The 19,452-nt window shown below is 39.3% G+C and overlaps 1 protein-coding gene across 1 annotated transcript in view; it reads right to left on the reverse strand.

Annotated features, from left to right (window-relative positions):
- The window catches only part of UBE3D (ubiquitin protein ligase E3D), an 84,447-nt gene that overhangs the window by 21,968 nt on the left and 43,027 nt on the right, over positions 1 to 19,452 (reverse strand). The window contains exon 9 of the mRNA XM_049818313.1: positions 12,163 to 12,301. Within this exon, the coding sequence (XP_049674270.1) occupies positions 12,163 to 12,301 (139 nt within the window). The remainder of the gene's footprint in view (positions 1 to 12,162; positions 12,302 to 19,452) is intronic.

The raw sequence follows: 19,452 nt of genomic DNA on the forward strand, positions 1-19,452 counted from the left end.
GTTCATTTTAACTAAATCACAGGAGTACAGTAACTTCCATGTGGAATTGGAGCTCACTCATCTAAACTTGGTGTTGTAGATACAATCTTGTTGAATGCTAGAGTCCTCAGAAGATGGTCCAAAAACCAGGCAAATCCCAAACTCCTCACGCAGGAGTGGCTTAAAAAAAATGTAGAACAAGATTCAGTAGCTCTTTCAAAATCAGTGTTAGCATTAAGCCATATAGCTCACCATTTCTTACTTCCATACAACAAAATCCCATTTCATTTCAAATCTTGTCAAATTTTGGCCTCACCAGTATCCTGGCACCTCCTAGGAATATTTAGAGCAGCAGTACACTGCTGGAGCAGTGGAGTCCTCTCAAATTCCAGTTCTCCAATAGCATCAGCACTTGAGCAGAGAAAACTTTATCGGAAATTCGTAGTTACTTATACAGTTAAATTTCAATCCTTGAGGATTTACTGGCTACATGGGATGTCACATGGATTTAATTTTATTTGCTGTTGAATTTCTTCTCAAAGAATTCTAGGTTGAGCATTTCATATTGAAAAAAATTCTTAACCTTGTTCACTGGTACCAGGATTAAGTCCAGATTTTAGAAAGAAAACTACATGAGAGGGCAAAACCAGGTAGAAAATAATGAGTAGAAGAGGTGAGTAAAAGCTTACAGAACAGAATACAATAAGTTTTACAGACAGTATTTTGTCACATTCTAAATATCACGTTAAAATAGAAAAAGCAGTCACCTAATGGAATATATCCCCAGGATAACCATGCAGAATAGATGCTTCTGATTAATTTAACTACTCACTAGCTACTGCTGTATAAAAATACAGCTGAAAATGCATTTCCTTTCTGTGGAAGGAGAGATGCAACCTGAAATATGAAGGTTTCTGTGTGTTCAGCAGACTTTTTTTTTTTTTAAATAAGAAGTAAAGTTTATTCCTACTTTGTTACAAATAAGGATATAAAGCTCTGTTATTCCCCTCCCAGCCTCAATTTTTCCACCTTATCTGAAAAGAGACAAATACAATTAGATAACTTGTAAGCACTAAAAGTTAGTTTCGAGAACTACAGGGCTGTCTGGTCATAAATGGTATGGAAACAAAGTAAACTGGTATCTAATAGAAATGAGAAAGTAACATGGAAACTCATCAGTGCAGAAAACCCAAAGTAGTCAACAAAGAGGCAGTCCTAGAATTTAATTTCTGAAAAGCTGGCAGATGATGAATGGAATAGACTTTGTATGAAAACATGAAATAAAGAGTAAGCAGCAGGCTCTCTGGTGAGTTAAAAAAGGAATGTGTTAGCTAGTCACTCCCCATTACAAAATTATAGCCATTTTTTTTATTTATGGGACACCTACCTATGAAAACAGAAAATGTGTCAAAGACTAGAGCATCAACGGCAAGAAGAAACTTCTATCTAAAACTGAATTATGCAGGCAAATAGTTATTGATAAGAACCATTACTAGGGTCAGTGGAACTAGTCACAGAAAGTAAGAACATCTGAATAGTATAATGTTCAGTCATTTTCAGGATCATATTTACGAATGCCATGCGTTCTGGAACTTGGAAGTGGGCTGAGCAGCCAAAATAGTCAGTAAGATTAAAATAACATCTCCACTTGTACCAGTTTGTAGGCAAGATCCTTTTTTATGTAGCCAAGGTGCTTGATACTCATTTTCTCTTCCATTTTCCTTAAAAAATTCAAGCTCACTTAACAGCAACAGAAGGAATATAGCTCCCTGATCTGTTTCATCAATTCACAATGCCACAGCTCACAAAAATAATGAAGACTGGGAACTGGCATTTTAAAATAGTCTCTTTCTCTATAGAATACGCTTTTATAGTTTACATTAGTGATATGGGAATAATTTATTTTTTTTTCCATAAGGCAGAATTACTTCCTATTGTACTTGTCAAGCAGCCCAGAGACAGATAAAAGGAACTTTAACCAGAATGCCTGGCGAAAGTCCAAACAGCAATCACATTCTGCCCACCCAACACTCCCTGTGATCTCACTCAGCTACGGCATCTTCAGATTCCTGCAAGTTTTTCTACATACTATTAAATGGTTGCCAGGTTTCACCTCAAGGCATAACACCTCTCTGTTGAAGGCTAAACGGTTGTGTTAATGCTTACATGCCTTTTTGCCCTTCTCTTTCTTCTTCCTGTAGGAGTATTCCAAATCTTATTTTAGGAGCACTATAAAATGCGTACACTGAGATACCTCCTCACACACCCATGTGTAGAACAGCTTCCTTTAATTCAAAAGTAGTGGAGCTATAGTACAAACGAATATTTGCATAACTGATCTTTTTTACTGGTCAAAGCAGCAAGCTACTTAAAGATGATGGAAATAATCCTGCCCTCTTTATGGTCAGTCAAAACTGTGCTGATGTAGGTCAATGGGAACAGCAACAGCCTACTGAAAGAGTAGCTGGTCCATCTTATCTCTTACACTTCCCTTCAGGTCTTTCCCTGCCTCTGGACAGACAGTGATCTGACCTGTTTCCCCACGTCATGTTTCTGCCCATTCTAGCTTTCCTTAAAATCCAAACCTAAAGTTTTCTTCCTTAACAAGCAAGAGCTTTCCATCACTACCATTTGTCATCAGCCACCACCCCCTGATCAAAGACCTATGATTTAAGCACAGAGATTTAGAGCACACTGCTCTCTTTACTGACATTGCAACAGAATGATGGACTTCCACTTCTGAGGGAAGGCAAACTGTATGTTTCTCACTGGAAGCATTACTGACTTCTTCACCAAAAGATCCATTCCAGACTCATTTTCAACTGACAATAAAAAAAGGAGGACTTAACAACCCTCTTCCTTTTCGTCCACCATGTACTTTATCATAGTCAAGTCACTGATTCAATTATGCTCCAGCTTTGCAGACTTCTGTATATTTGTCCATTTGTCTCCTTGAAGACATCATTACTGCCTCCAACTCTTTAACACGTAACACTCTTGAGCTGCTCTGAGTGCCTTGGCAAGCTTCCCTGTCTGCTTATACAATGCTAGAATTCAGTGACATCCTCCTTCAGGATCCCTCAAAGTTTTGGAATCTGTGATAACATCATACCTATAGCAGCCTACAGCTGAAATCCAACAGGGTTAAATTCATCTATTTTTAAAGCACCTGTAAACCTACTAAGAAGCACCCTTATAAATACATCTTTTTTCTGCAGAGCTTTCTGGACTTCATAAGTAGCTTCAAAGCTTCCATCTAGCCTCTTAATGGAAATGAACAGAGTCATAGCTTTCCATAACAACGCCCGTTCACAGAGCACACAGCATAACAACATGAAAATTTAAGGAAAAAATTCCATTATAGAATCATTGCTATCCAATGACTCAGTATTATTTTCAAAGCAACAGCTGGCTATCTAGCTCTATACAGCTGACAATCAGATTTCTGTACCTTGTTGGCTAAGAAGCTGAAACTTACTCCTCAAATAAGTCAATCTATTAATTATGACCTGGATAGAGATAACACTAACTTAAAGAAACCCAGGTTTTGGACGGAAGCAGCCCAAAAGAGATGAATTAACTACAAACCATGTCGAACAGGTACAGCATTATTTGGTTGTGCATAGGGCTAAATATTTCTTTTGAGCAGAGCCTGTTTCTAAATCACAAAGGCAATAGCCTCAGTTAATAAACAGAAATGGATGTTCTAAAAGTGTATCAGGCCTCCCATAAGACTCTTCTTTATGTATATATTCAGGTACATAAAACATGTGTATTTCGCTGGCCTCTTTCCATAACACACTCACAGTGTGGTGCCTGTTGACAAAGAATACAAACTCTCAGTTTGTGTTTAATAGCACATTACAGGCACATGTACTGGCTAATTAGGACATAACAGCTACAGTTTTAGATTTCAAAATTACTTGGGAAAAGCAGAATGTTCACAATACAAGCAAACAGGAAATAAAATGAGTGGTATCAACCACGCATTTTCATTCCTAATTAGTTCTGTCTTCACCCCTTTCAAGCAGTTGATAACATGGGCTATACCAGACTAGATATCTAAACTGGATTTCTGCAATAAGTTGTACATTCACATCTAAATGGTAAATGACTGTATTGGGTTTGTGTGACAGGGTTTTGGTAGCAGGGGGACTACCGGGGTGGCTTCTGTGAGAAGCTGCTAGAACCTTCCCCCATGTCCAACAGAGCCAATGCCAGCCGGCTCCAGGACAGACCCGCCGCTGGCCAAGGCCGAGCCCATCAGCGACGGTGGTAGTGCCTCTGGGAGAACAGATTTAAGAAAGGGGAAAAAGTTGCTGTTGAACAGAAACTGCAGCCAGACAGAGGAGTGAGAAGATGTGAGAGAACCAGCCCTGCAGCCCCCCAGGTCAGTGCAGCAGGAGGGCAGGAGATGCTCCAGGCGCCGGAGCAGAGATTCCCCTGCAGCCCGTGGTGATGAAGACCCTGGTGAGGCAGGCTGTCCCCCTGCAGCCCAGGGAGGTCCACGGGGGAGCAGATCTCCACCTGCAGCCCGGGCAGAGAGGACCCCACGCCAGAGCAGGGGGATGCCCGAAGGAGGCTGTGACCCCGTGGGAAGCCCACGCTGGAGCAGGCTCCTGGCAGGACCTGTGGCCCCATGGAGAGAGGAGCCCACGCTGGAGCAGGTTTTCTGGCAGGACTTGTCACCCCGTGGGGGACCCACGCTGGAGCAGCCTGTGCCTCAAGGACTGCAGCCCGGGGAAGGGACCCATGCTGGAGCAGTTTGTGGAGGACTGTCTCCCTCCATGGGGGCAGGGACCCCACGCTGGAGCAGGGGACGAGTGAGGAGTCCTGCCCCTGAGGAGGAAGGAGCGGCAGAGACAACGTGTGGTGAACTGAGCACAACCCCCATTCCCCGTCCCCCCTGTGCCACTGGTGGGGAGGAGGTAGAGAAGATCAGGAGTGAACTTAAGCCCAGGAAGAAGGGAAGGGGTGGGGGGAAGGTGTTTTAAGATTTAGTTTTTATTTCTCATTGCCCTACTCTGATTTGATTGGTAACAAATTCAACCAATTTCCCCGAGTCAGGTCTGTTTTGCCCATGACGGTAATCAGTGAGTGATCTCTCCCTGACCTTATCTTGACCCACAAGAGCCTTTCGTTATATTTTCTCTCCCCTGTCCAGCTGAGGAGCGGGGGGAGTGATAGAGCAGCTTTGGTGGGCTCCGGGTGTCCAGACAGGGACAACACACCACAACGACATATTTGAGCATGTTTTCTAAGAAAACTGCTTTGAAATTTATTACCAGATGCCAATGTTATAGGTGGCTGTTGCCAAGTTCTAGGCTGAGGGAATTGCACACAAATGAATTGGTTCCTCTGGCAGATCTTCCCTCTCAAGCAGCAGGGGACTGTATTTCCAGAGGAGGCACTTGTGTGTGTGCTACATGTAGCTGCTTCTCACTGGGAGCTCATGGGGTTTTTGTAATAAAATCTACTTCTGTTTAGGATATGTCCAGCTTCACTCTCTGATTTTTTCTCTGTTGGAGAACTGCCTTGGAAGAAAATAAGCATTTAGCTCTTCTGAGAAACTGATGACAGATTTTGAATCTCAGTTTCGGACCACTGCTGTCAAGGTCCTGACTCTCCATCACTGAGCACTGAAGTAATCATAAAATTTTGTGCTTCCACAAGTAAGCTCAGCTTGCATTTTCCCCATTCAAGCTTCAGTTTAGGTTTACATGTGACTGATTTTGTTCTGTTTCAGGCCAATATAAATGGGCAGCTCCTTTCCATTAGAGGAAATGTAGCCATGCCACACATTAGATAAGTGAAATAATACCTTTCCATCAGCATCTCCAAAGCAGCACCAGATATCTAGAAACCATAGCCTAGAAATGAGAGCCTGTGCTGCAGATATGGATGAGTCATATACGGGACACATAAGGAGGTACAGGACATTGCTCAATATTCTCCTGCATATGTAGAGCCGAAAAATTCTCAGGTAGGAGACATTATGTTTTAATAAAGTTTATGCAGAATCAGCACTATGAAACATTTTTGGTACAGGTTCAACAAGGACTTAAAAATACTGATTATACTTCAATAAAAAAATTGTTCTGTTTCAGCTTGAGGCTCCAAGAGCTAACGTAAAAAGAAGCGGATAGTCTCGGTGTTCAAGAAATACAACTGAACACTCTAGAAATACTTGTAAAAAATAGCTTACAGTGAACACCAAGTAAGATAACCTGAGTGGTGTAATAAAAAGCAACTTAATATAGGACAATTAAGTAGCAAACAAGAAAAACAAGACAATAATCTCTTAATTGAACCTAGAAATCTCTATCATTCTGCAAAGAAGTATTTAGATTTGTCTTTGAAACACTAACTCTCTTAATATCACTTGCTCTTGTCAGCATTTGTTCAATATAATTTCATAATATTTTCCAAATTATTCTGCAGTGCTTCAACAGATTTATTACGGCTTTTAGTAAATGCAGACAAACACAAACAAAGCCCTAAAATATACACGTTATAACCTATTTTATTTTAAGGTCAACAAAATATTTGTATGCATGTTTTACAAAACTACATCTGCTTCCCTATATATGGCTTGGGTACTTATTTCCTATTTAAAATTGTTTCAAATCAAACTAAAAACTTCCACATAATCATCACAATAAAACAGAAAATTAATCCATCCTATCTCATCCTGGCAACCTGAGTTAGTCAAAATTAGAAAAAGCACACAGCAGGCACTTTTATACTAATCTGCTGGGCTTAAACTATGACACTGGGATAGTTGAATAAAAGACACAATATTTTGAAAGCCATTCCATCCCTCTTGACATTTTCATTTCTTATATCACTATTTCCCAAATCATTTTGAACCAGAGCAGCTCCTTGTTCTGTCTTTGCTGCTGTTTGACAGTGCTCCAAAGGAGTGGAGTCCAACTTAAAAGAATCTGAGCAACTTCTCCAGCTCCAAATGCCCAGAACGGAACAAAAGGAGGAGCTGAGCTGAGCAGAGCAGATACTTCTAAATTTTACTCAGCTGTTTGCTTCAAAAAGGATTGTCAGAAAACACAGGTGCATCTGCAAGTGTCCTCTATCTTCAGCTAACTTCTTTTTGCAATAAATAAGTTTGAAAGTGCTTTATATATATATACACACACGTACACACCCACATAAAAAATAAAAGTATCAATATTAAAAAACACTGAATATCAAAGGCACATTTTAGTTCAGACCATGTATAGACCTGAAAGACAACAGTAATTTTGTATTTTGCCTTCCATGAGTATTTTGAGTACTTTTGATACTCATGTACTAGAGCCATTAAACTATAATGAATATTTTATTTGTTCATTCTTATGTTTTCTGAGGCACTTGTTACTTTATATCTCTAAACCTGTTGCTTTTAGGAAGTTTTCTGCACTTTTTAATAAAAAGACTTCAAATGATAGAGAACTTGACAAGCTGCTCTATGTAAAACTTTTTCCTCCTTTTTTTGGAAGCAAAGTAACTGCAAATGAGTTTTTCCTTCAGAGACACTTCTAGAAATGCTTACTGCAACAACAGAATGAAGACTTTTTGTTTACTTTTAAACACTGGCTCTACTTAACCAGACAGTGTGCTGATAAGCTACCAATGGCATTGGGTGCAGCACCAAATAATATGAAGGGTTACTACAAATGAAATTTTGAAACCGCTCAGCAGTTCTTAATCACAATCTCCTTCAAATTTCATGCAAATCTGAAAGTAAAAATAAAACTGTGACCTATTTAACTCTGAGAACTCTTGTTACAGTCTGTGACTTTATGAATAGCGCCTTGATACATGAAGTAAAATGCCTGGTTTCCCCCAATAACAGCAATGAGAGAGAATGTGCTGAACAGCCCCATATATCATCATAACAATTCAATATCCAGGACATTTTCTGTTCGCTGTGCTTGAATTCAGAGAAAGACAAGATAAGGTTAGCAAAACACAGCAGAGATTACTTGTCACTTTAAAGCATCTCCCTGTGTTAACTGTTTTGTGTTGTAGGCTCTGAAGTACCAACACATCCTCCCAGACTATGCTGAGGAGTACCACCTGAACAGTTCAGTGATAAAGCACATGATAACTCAAGTGGGTGCTAGCTACAAGTGCTTGCAAGTATTAAGAATAATACACAAAGTCAAGCCCAACTGTTCCTAAAGCAAAGAAGGGCTGACAGCTCAGGTGGGTGGAGAGCCAGATAGATCAAGAGTGTAATAAGGTAACACAGCTTTCCATACAGTGTTAACGGACCTGAAGAGAGAGCAGCAAAACAATGCTCAGAGCAAAAGCAAGCTAAAAAATACTTTAATCTTTTCTAGTAGTGAACTCCTCTTTCCCTTCTTACTGCTTTCTGCATTTCTCCAGGATAAATATCAAGTGCCTCAGTCAATCTTAGTCCCTTGATCTGAGACATCCTTACTATGGGTAAGGGATTACAAGCCTGGGAAGGTGCAAGTCAGGGCTGCAAATCCATGCTCTACAGTAAACCCAGGAGCAGCCATCAACCAGCAAGAATTAGTCTATCCACTTTGGTCCCTCAGAGTTTCTGGGCTCAAGCTTCCCAAGATTTAACTGTCTACAGTCCACCAGAACAATGTCAGTGTAACTGCACAGGTAAAAAGAAAGATGAGCCACAGACAACCCAGTACCTAGGATCAACAACTGGAGAAGCTTAAAAGCTGGCTGCAGTGAGCACCTTAAACTCAGCAGAGAGCCACGTAACATCGTCTGCTGCTGCTCCCCTCTTCCAGGCTCCTCCAGCGACATAAATCACACCGAAAGATCTTCACAGGGTCAAAATGAAATTGAAAAGTGATTTCAAATATTATGTTACTAAGCAGCAGCACACCATTGGAAAATAAAATTTAATTTATGTCTCAGCACAGAGACAGAGTCTGCTAAGCTAGTCCCAGAGAACACTTCTAGAACACAAAGCAGAACAGAGTTTATTATAGAGATGATTAGCAACTAAGCACATTTCCTTCATGTGCTTTTTACAACCTAAACATCATCCAATGCATATGTATACCAACTAAAATTTTGGCTTGTCAACACTGCAACATTGTAATATAATAGGGAGAGAGGGTAAATACAGTCTCAAACAACACAGGGGTGTGGGTGAGATCATTTTTGGCTAGCTAATTAAAAACAATTGGATTTTTTAAAGCTATACTGACATGATATCAGGAGTTAAACTGTAACTTTTGGATCACTACTTATACAGCTGTCTGTTAGATGCATTTTCAAATACTGTATCAAAACATAAAGAAAAGCACCAGTGGAAACTAGTGGTCCATTTAGCTCTACACCACACATCCATCAGTGGGAACACTTACGAACGGAGAAAACTCTGGCACTTTCTGGGGTCATTTCCCTTCTAACTCCCCCAGCACTCAGATGCCAGCATTCAGCTGCAAGAGCCTGGCCTCCTGTTGAACAAGACTGCCATGTGTGGATAACAGGAAACTGTGATTGTTTTCAGTTCAAATACAAGGATTATTGTAATATAGAATTAAAATGGTTTTGGGGTTTTTTTCCTAGACTACCGCCAGATCTAGGTTCACCACAAAATAAAACAAAACTAGTTTTTGTCATTTTGGCATTACTCCATTAAGACACGTGAAATAGCAGTTTTCGATTAGTGCCCTTTTATTATTCCCTGTTTGACTTGCAATCTTCAATACTTTGGGTGCAGAGGGATCTTACGCTCAGGTGACAGCACAATTTAATATCATTATTCAAGCTCTCTGCAGATCTTGCCAGATTTTCCAAGAAAAATACAGAAAAACTAGGACATGTAATTCTAATATTTGCTGTGCAGAAAGTGGACATGAGTACTAAGAAGCAAGCCAGAAAAAAATCTGGTAAGACTGACAGCCCATTGTAAAGCATCAGTGAAAAGCTCGGGCAAGCTTCGTTTCTGCTTCATGGATTCACAAACTTAGATCTAAACAAGGTTTGCAAGAATAAAAATAAATAAAACAATATTTTCCTGGACAGTGTTTGCCCTCCAGGACAAACACTTGGTGATATTGACTGTCTGGCAAGGAGAGTGAAATTTGGACGCAGAAGTTTATCAAACCAGCCATTTTCCTTTCCTCCCACTTAGCAAAATACAACATTATCTTAGCAGAGCAGGTTTCAGAACTTGGGCTTTTCAAAAACTATGTATTTTTGCCTTTTGTGTTGCTATGAAAGCACAGGCACTGGGAATCTCCTCAAAATACAGTATCTTCAGCCTGAGATCACGTTTGCGACCAAGACTGGGTATTGCCATGTCACCTACTTTGGCACACAGGCAGGCAAACTAAGATCTGCACAGGCCGGTGCTGGAAGTCATCATCCCCCACAGTACTTCAGTTCAGCAAAGCACTGTGACGTTTGCTTTCTGTGGTTCCACCAAAATTTGAGTTTGAAAGTCAGAGGGGATGCATGGGGCCTTCCTGCCCCATGGTTGACATAACCCTACCCCTGACTTGCTTCTGGGCGGTGCATGGCGGGCTTCTAGGGTGACGGTTCATTTCCAGAGACAGCCGCACGAAGCTAAAATGACCCAGGAGCAATCAAGCACGATCATGGAGTCTGACAAGGAAAAAGAAAAGTCTGGTGTTTGGTGTACTCTGACATAAAAACCCTTACTGAGTTTACCAATTCATATCTGTATCAGTTGACAGTCATTTATGGCTTCCTATCTCTACGCAGATATACAAATCAAAGGAAATCCCAACCGCACAAGCAGGACTGAGTACGCACAGAAATAAGACAGGACATACAGCCTCAGTGTACAAGAGGAGACTCCTATTTAACCTATCATGGGTCAAGCAGAGAAGACTTTACCACAGATTACTGGCAATGCAATGGACAAGGAATACATCCTCCGGGGTTAGATAACCAAAAGTTCACTTCTTAATAGGAAACGTAAGACTATTCCACTGCATGGATAACTAGGTACTAGCCAATCCTTGAAACTCATAATTTTTGCAATCTCACTCTGCCAGTATCCAGGAGATTCTTCACTTTTATAGCCTCCGAATATACAACCCAATAACAATTCTGACCTTGGGTATTAAAATATGTTGAAATGATCAATGGCTGCTGCCATACTCAAGAGTTCACCACACACAGATTCCCTGTTTTCAAGCACACAAGATGCAAAGGGAGCAGACAATGCAGGTGCATACTTATATCCTAAGATCTAGGCGTGTTTTCAGCAGGTGTACATTGGTGTAACTCTATTAAAAGCAATTATTTGATTTTGGTTTATGACCATATTCTATCTGGCTCCAAAATTCTACAATAAGATTATTTTTTAGTAAACATAACTCAGGAACACTAATTAAACGTGCCTTAACTACAAACTAGGAGTATGGGCAAATAGAAGCTACCAGATTTTGTGGTATAAACTGTTTAGGACACTCAGTCCTCCTAAGATAATGATTCTTCTATAGCTGTCAAAACAAACACAGATTCAGGTATGCTTACTGCTCAACAGCTGCTTAGTTTAGAATTGCATCAATGCACAACTGATGGACTATGTAACTACAAGGGAAGACAGTAACATCATAAAAAGGTTGAGTTGATATGTCGTATCATCGTGAATTGAGATGTCTGTGTATTTCGTTTGTAAAAATCATACATCTTCAGACACATGACAAATACAAATCACAATTTAACATGCCTGCAACAATGTTTTCTTAGAAAAATTTCTATGACTGCTGAGAACTTCAGCAGTACCATACAGAAGAACATTGGCCAAAACTGTGAATGCTTCACTCCTAATTTTCCAGGTTTTCACCAGTGGAAATCTTTATTTTTAGCTGAGGATTTTTTTTTTTTTATTTTTTTTTTTAAGCGAAGAAGGATTTATATAATGATTCTACCTACTCCAGCCTAAGTTTGATGAAATTTCTTTAAACATGTAATTTAATTTAAGCAGTGATTCACTGTTTAAAAATCCAATGACATTTCCTGCCTTGGTCTACATTTAATACAATTGAAGAAACTGAGCACTACAAGAAGTTCTCCATTCCTATAGTTAATATAATAGAGAGTCACACAACTACAGAAGATAAACCTTTACTCTGAAAGGGTTTATGGGCCGCAGGGATCTTTTTTTCCTAGAAGTAACACCTTTATACTGAAATAGCAGCTGATCCTTACCTGAAAAGAGTTCATGCATCGCAGTGAAGGTGGCAGAGAAGTGGTACTCAAACCCAGTATCAGCAGTAATTCCAAACATGTTTCTGCTGGAAACTTTAAAGGATGAACTCCAATATCATTTTCCCATGCATCAGCGAGGCTATAAAGTGGGGAAAAAAAAACCCAAAACTTTTTCATTCTCTTAAAATATATCTAAAGCCCAAGTTTCAAATAAATATTAGAATGTGTCATAGTATTGTGATAAAGATTCTCTTCTCATTTTCCCTGTAAAAGTCACAGATAAGTATGTTTTACCAGAAATACAAGGTGCATTTAGAGTACTTTATCCATACCACCAATCTTACAAAAAGATACATAATGTGAAAGGAAAACCTAGCATACATTAGAGCAATCCACTCATGTTTCTAAATCAAAGTTTTATTATTTCTGAACCAAAATGCATCTGCCACTGGCAACTTCCCATCATACAGTGTTTTTACATATAAAGTATTCTACACAGAACATAATGCCTCCACTTTTTATTGTTTCTACAAAGAAAAATGTTCTTTCACTTCTGAAAAGACAGAAGGTCAGGTGTGATTTTCAAAAGGTATGTTTATGATGCTCTCACTGGAACCTTACTAACAGCCTGTACCAAGCAAAAACTCAATCCCAGTTCATTTTATACAAGTTTCTGCTTTAGATATATTAAAAGAATTAAGATTTCTAGAGCTAGTCATAAAAACAACATTCTGAAAGCACATTTCTGTAAACTGTTCCCACTACCACATGCTGAAGAACAAGATTAGTTCAACAAGATTAACTCAAAACACAAGAATGTTCCACTTCCTATTGTTCAGGGTTGTTTCTTCCTTAATGCACAAACTGTCAGACTGATCAGTGACCCAGTTAGTTTAATAATTTTATTTAGGCAGCTAGTATCAGCTAGTCCAGAGCAAGATGGATGCCAATTATTCTCAGCAGATCTGAGAGCATCACTTTGGAAGACAATGCTTGCCACCCTTCCGTGTCCCAGACTTCATGATTTCAATAAATAATTTTAGCAACAGCCTTCACTTTTAAATTCCTCCAGCTCTTCTGGAAATATATTACTCTGACTGAACCGCTGCTCGTGAACATACCAGCTTGTTTTAATGTCCTATCTAGAAATAGCTGCACTTTTTTAAGCACCTAAAAGAGTACACATCATCCCAACATTCAGCATGGTGAAAACTGAGCAAATACTCTCTTCACAATATCTGGGTTCTTCTGGATGGTTCTCATTCTCTCAAGTCTCCCAAACCTACCAATTCTCTGTGAAGTCTTGCTTCTCAGATATAGGCTTGCATATACACTTTTTGGACATATGCTTCCATTATTAATTCTTCCTAGCACCTTATTAGCTCTTCTAGAAGATGTTCTACTTAGTATAATTTCCACATCTTTCTTCAAAGGGTGGGTGTATTTCCACTTTCTCACTTCCATTTGTCTGAAAGTGGCCTCTTGGATTTTAACTGTCTGGTTTTTTCTTTCCTAATCTTTACATTTTTTCCTCCTTCCTCATTTATCTATGGGTATGTAAGAATCCACTTCTGCTTCAATACACAGAAGTCAGACCCATAATGCACACATGGTCAGAGGGGCTTCCATCTCCCTAAAACAGGAGTACTTTCTCTCTCTCTTTTTTTTTTTTTTAAATTCACCATGAAAGACAAAGAGAATTGTATCATTTCAAAATTACCAAATGTACCATGTCTTTTCTCAACCCTCCCCAAAATGAGTGGGTCACTTTGACATAAGGAGGTCTAAACTGTACAAGGTAAGGAGAAGGAGGAAGGCAGTCTGGGCTAGGCACCGTCTGGCACTTCTAGTGGCAGTGCATCACTTAAGGTCTCCACATGTGGCTGAGACCATACCAAAGCACAGAGGCCAAAACCTGCCACATATTAACAGCCTTCATAATATGTAGTATGTCACTGGTCACTTATACTGTGCCAGACGGATGTGGAAAAGCTGTTTAAAGCTACCACAAAAAAACCCTGTCTGCTAAGACAGGAAGGTGGGTAGTTTAGAGGACACCCTGGAGTATTTTCACTATTGAAAGGTACAAGACTCCAGTTAAGCCCCAAATACTTTGTCTACATTGAAAGGAAGCAGGATTCTTCTAAAAGACTATGCAAGTGGCCAAGCCCAGGAGAGACAGCCCTGACTGGTCCAGAGACTCTGCAAATGCTCCAGGAGGAACATCTACCTCTAGAAGATAAGCATGGAGCAGCCAGTAACCAAGGAGTCTTGTTAATTGTAATCCAGAATTAAGTTTATATTTCATTATCATTTGGTAACTTCATCTCCACATATTGTTAGACACTTACCTTTATATGTTCCTTACTAGGTCCTTGCTCTACATTTTTCACAATCTTGTCTGGTGATACAGGCAAATTTAGGTGAAGCTAGCAAAATTGGTGCTTTCAGTTTTTCAGAAATCAGCAAGTCTAAACAAAGCACTGTGCAGGCACTTTCAAACACAACTAGAGAGTTTGGAGACTGGAGGTGATATGCTAAGGTTCTGGGTCTTGCGGAGGTGTTGCCACAGATCAACACCCTCTCTACAAAGAAACTTTTCAGACCTACAAGCAATATTCAAAGCACCACAACTTACTTCAGTACCCTGATTCTATTCTTGTGTTTTGACTTGAGGATTTTTTGAAGCTGCCTCCTCATTTTAAAGTCCAACTCCTACAGCCGTGACACTGCACCAGGGCTTTGTTTGCTGCTGTTGGTTTATTCGGGGGAAGGACTGTTGCATAAAGACATCTAGCCTAATTATATTGTAATTCTTGTTTATTAACGGCTCAGTTATAAGTATTTCCTGAAATGATTCCTGTGTATTCCCTTATTATAAACAAACCATGTGTGTCCTAGCACTTACTGCTCCAGGAACACTCCGGTCAGGAATTAGTCCTTACAACTTGTCCTTTCACAGCATTTAACACAAGTGCTTGTGGGACTTCACTGCTTTATTAGACCATGTCTCTCTGTTCTTCTTTACCCCTATTACTCTGGGCAGTATATTGCCATAATCTTCATTGTAGAGGAAGGAGAAAAACATCCATGCTTAAAACAAAAGCAAAACAAAACACAAACTCTGCTGTTTTTTTCACCTTAGTTTCACAGAACGTTTCTGTATAAGGAGAGTTGTCTCACAGTATAGAAGAAGAGACTGTTTGCTCTCAGTTTACTGAAAGAGGCAGGTTGGCTGATAGTGCTCCTCAGGAGAGTGAGCACCCACGGAAGACAACTCAGCCCATCAGCTCAGTGCTTCCTCCCAGACCGATCCCAAATCCCAACTGTCCGTGCCGGCTGAGAGTTCCTCAGCCATGTAAACAAAACTGCATTTTTCTCTCCTGGTCTTAAAAAAAAAGAATAATTCAATGTGACATTAAGATAGGTCAAATCGTCAGAAGGAGTTCTCGGGAGGGCTGAGGAAGAAGATGGGGAAGAAACCAGTAGGACTCTTGTGCGCATGGTCACTTTGGATGTAGACAGGACTTTACATGCATGTGCTCTCTTCCCCTGCTCCTTAATACCTTTACTCAGCAATGAATTCTTGCTTCCAAGCATCCCTTGAGAGAAAGCAGACTGGGCCAAGCCTGCTCCTTTTGTGAGTAAAGGCAAGAGCTGGCATAATTCCCAGGGAGCACAGCACAGCTTGTTATGCTGGCTGAAAGGAATAAAGGTGAGGTAAAACAGATTAGCTGGAGGAAGGAGAGGTTAACAAGAGAAATAATGCTATTTTATGTTCTTCCTTCTGCAAACATTCGACTTTTCTATATTCAAAGACGACTTGAGATTCTGGACTTCCCAGTCTGACAAAAAAAAAAAATAATTATGACTCTCAGTATCAAAAAAAATTCGTAAATTCTACACAGATGCCCTAAGTCATTGTGGGGTGCAAGACTGCATCTACTTCGGACTGACTTTATGAGAGGTGAAATCTCACCACTTCATATTGACCTTGACAGTGTTTGAGGGAGATGTGAGTCAGCTTTACAAACTAGGCGTTAAAACAGTAAGATGTAGTAAAACATACTCAGTAAAATGGTCCAAACTAGGAGAATGCTCTGAGTTAAGAAAAGGACATGTCAGAATGAATTTTTTCACAGGACATTAAATCCACCTCTGTAAGTCATCATCATCATCCAGTTTTGCCTGCCAGTGATCTCACCAACAGGAAAACCCAAATCATTCTAAGCATCCTGTCTGTCACTCTATGCTTCCCATTTTCTCCATCTTTTCTTTATCCCCCCCCTCTTTCCCCAGAACTTTTAAACCTCTTAGCCTATTTCAACCCAATTTCTTAAGAAAGAACTCAAATATATTAGGTTTGGGGAAGTTTCATGTTTTCCCGAAAATCAGTGTCTGAGTAGTGAGGAGAAATCTACATTAGTTACTCCACAGAGAAAAGCTGCTGATGGAGCTCAGCAACATACATACTGGATAATTAAATGATGTTTTACCTGGGACAATATTAGCATAAACTCAATAATATGACATTTCTATCTAGCAAATTCAACTACTACAAGCAAAGTAAACATGTCATTCACAGTCTACCATACTCCCTAATGAGTGAGCCAAATTGAGAGACTTGGTGCTTTTACTGAAGTGCACTCAATTTTGTAGGTTCAGGACAACTGGAAAAGAAAACCTCTTAAGTTTTGGGGTAGAAAGAAGGGTTGATGATAACGGAACTGATCCCTAGTAAGAGCAAGAGTCAGAGTTCTTCCCAGTGTCAACCAAACTTGAGGTGCAGCCTCTGCAGATTAAAGTGACACCTCAAACTCACCCCCCTTCTGTTGCCTCTACATAATATACATTAGTCCCGTCCATGAAAACACAATAACCAGACATAAGATTAAAAGATATAATTCAAACTTTCATATAACTTTCATTTTGAGAAAGACAGAACCACATATGATGAATGCTAATCAAATTGTTTAATGTATTTCTGGCATACATTTCAGAACTGAACTAAAGTAGTACAGAAATTGAACAGAGTAAAATTCTACTCAAGGCAAAGATCTTTGGCTACTATGCTAGATGCTGATATGAAATAACTATGTATTATGTGCTAAACTGTCAGAATGGAGCATTCAAAACAAGTACAAAATAAGGATGAAAGGCTAAGACTATCTTCCCCCTTCTCCTTTCCAATGCTTTCTCTAAGGAATGGGTTGTTTGAAGGAGCAAGTTAGAGCATGGTATGATTGTCACATTTTCATATCCAGAAATACAGCTAGGAAAGTAAAATTTCTATAGTAAAATGTGAAAGGTGTTTTAAAAAATGAAGTGGTATTTTCAAAGCTGTTTAGCTGATAATAATGGGAAATCCAAGGAAATCTGGATTTCTTAAAAAAAAATAAAAATCAAATGTTATCTGATATTCAACCAATTAACTCTGAAAGAAGAGATGAGCAAAACTTGAAAACAACTACTCAGATAAGACTAAAGATAAGACAGTTACTTCTCCAGCAGAAGTAATTCATCACAATGTTTTCAGATAAGCACATTTGATTCATCATGTATTTCTCCACTGCTAATTATGGAATTGATCCCAATGAATTACTAACATGCCTACATAAGTCAGAGTAACATTTGAAAATGGTGTTCTTAAAAGCAAGGTTTAGGACACCAAAATAATGAAATACATTTATATCATAATTCCTTGATAGAAGTACTAGCAAAAAACACATTCATCCATCAGGTCATGGAACCCACCCACAATGTCCTAAGTCTTCATGAAAAACACAATATTCACGGTATGTCGGTGAAGCAAGAGAATCTTTGTAGTTCAAAACCAGGAAAAAATTATAAGGATTCTCACAAGATTTTGAAAAACTGGACCAGACGTCTCCCTAGATTGAATTTCTTTCAAAAGAAGCCTCTTCCACTAGTGTCAAGGCCATTTATCAGTAGTAATCGCCCTCCATCATGCATGAGATTCATTTCAAAATGCAACTGTCTGAGCGACATACAAAAAAAAGTCTGGTTTTGAAGAGTAACAGGTAAGTCCTTTTTTCCCTTCCAGGGCACTGCCATCACCATCTCTGATTTACCAGGCCAATTCTATAAATACATTAACCTAGGGTAGTCTACAGACATCAGAACTGGAAAATGAAAAAGCTCTTACTCAAAGCACTACTCAGTACGGCTACCAAGGCACTGGATTAATTTGACTTGATTAGTTATGATCTAGGTAAATACACTCTGCATTTAGGGCTCCAAATGCTGTGGAAACCCTTGAAGGAGACTACTGTGTTAGCTAGGGCTTCAGCGTTTTGCTGAATCAAGGCCATGCTGAAGAATCCAATATAAAAGCTGACAGAAGCTCAGCCCTGACTCTCAGAGTTCACTGAATATTGTTAAACCTGCCCTTTCCACGAGTTACAGCTCTGATATAAATGACAGATGACTTTACTTACCGAAGGACAAACCTGCTAAATTAAATAACTATTTGTAAAAATGATTTAATCTAAAAACAATTCTAAATTATGGTTGATGATGTGTCTATATACTTAATATACCGGGAAGCTAAGTTATTTATACTTTTAATTATCCTTGCAGTGATCTAAAAATGACATAAAAATCAATGCATGCTCATTAGCTACTAAACTCTTGCCAAAATTTAAATAATACAGAACACTAAGAAGTGCAGTCCTTCCACAGCCTACAGCAAATTCCTTTGGGAAAAAAAAACTTTCTTTATAGAATCACTGCTTCCCTCCTAAAACAAACATCTGCAGTCTTGTTCTAATGCTGTTCATCATTCATCCTCAATAGCTGGGAGTGTCAACTGTGGTTTTTGAGCAAATCTTCCCTGGGATCTTTACTAGTCGCCTGGTATCCCAAACTAACAGGTATTAAATCTCTCATAAGAGACAAGAAAGGGAAGAACAGAAATTTAACCCACTGGTGTCCTTGCAAGGAAATGAGCAAGAGAAGAGGAATGTATCAAGGGAAGTAAGATGACAGAGAGCAGTGCTCCAGGGATCCACATGAGGAGGTGCTTTTTTAGGTTTATTGCAATGGACCATAGTGGCCAACAGCAGAAGCTCCACCCCTAAGTTTTAAACCTTAATTTTTTCCAGTGCATCACTATAGAGAGAGGATGAAGGTTTATTTAAATGAACTTCTATACTTTCAAGTAGTCTCAAATACTCTCTCCTGTAAAGCATTCTTATAAGAAAGTCACTGATATATAATCCTTATAATAAAGTTGCATCATATATATAGTATATAGTACATATACTTTAA

This window comes from Accipiter gentilis, chromosome 15 (assembly GCF_929443795.1).
Source record: "Accipiter gentilis chromosome 15, bAccGen1.1, whole genome shotgun sequence".
Taxonomy (NCBI): Eukaryota; Metazoa; Chordata; class Aves; order Accipitriformes; family Accipitridae; genus Astur; species Astur gentilis.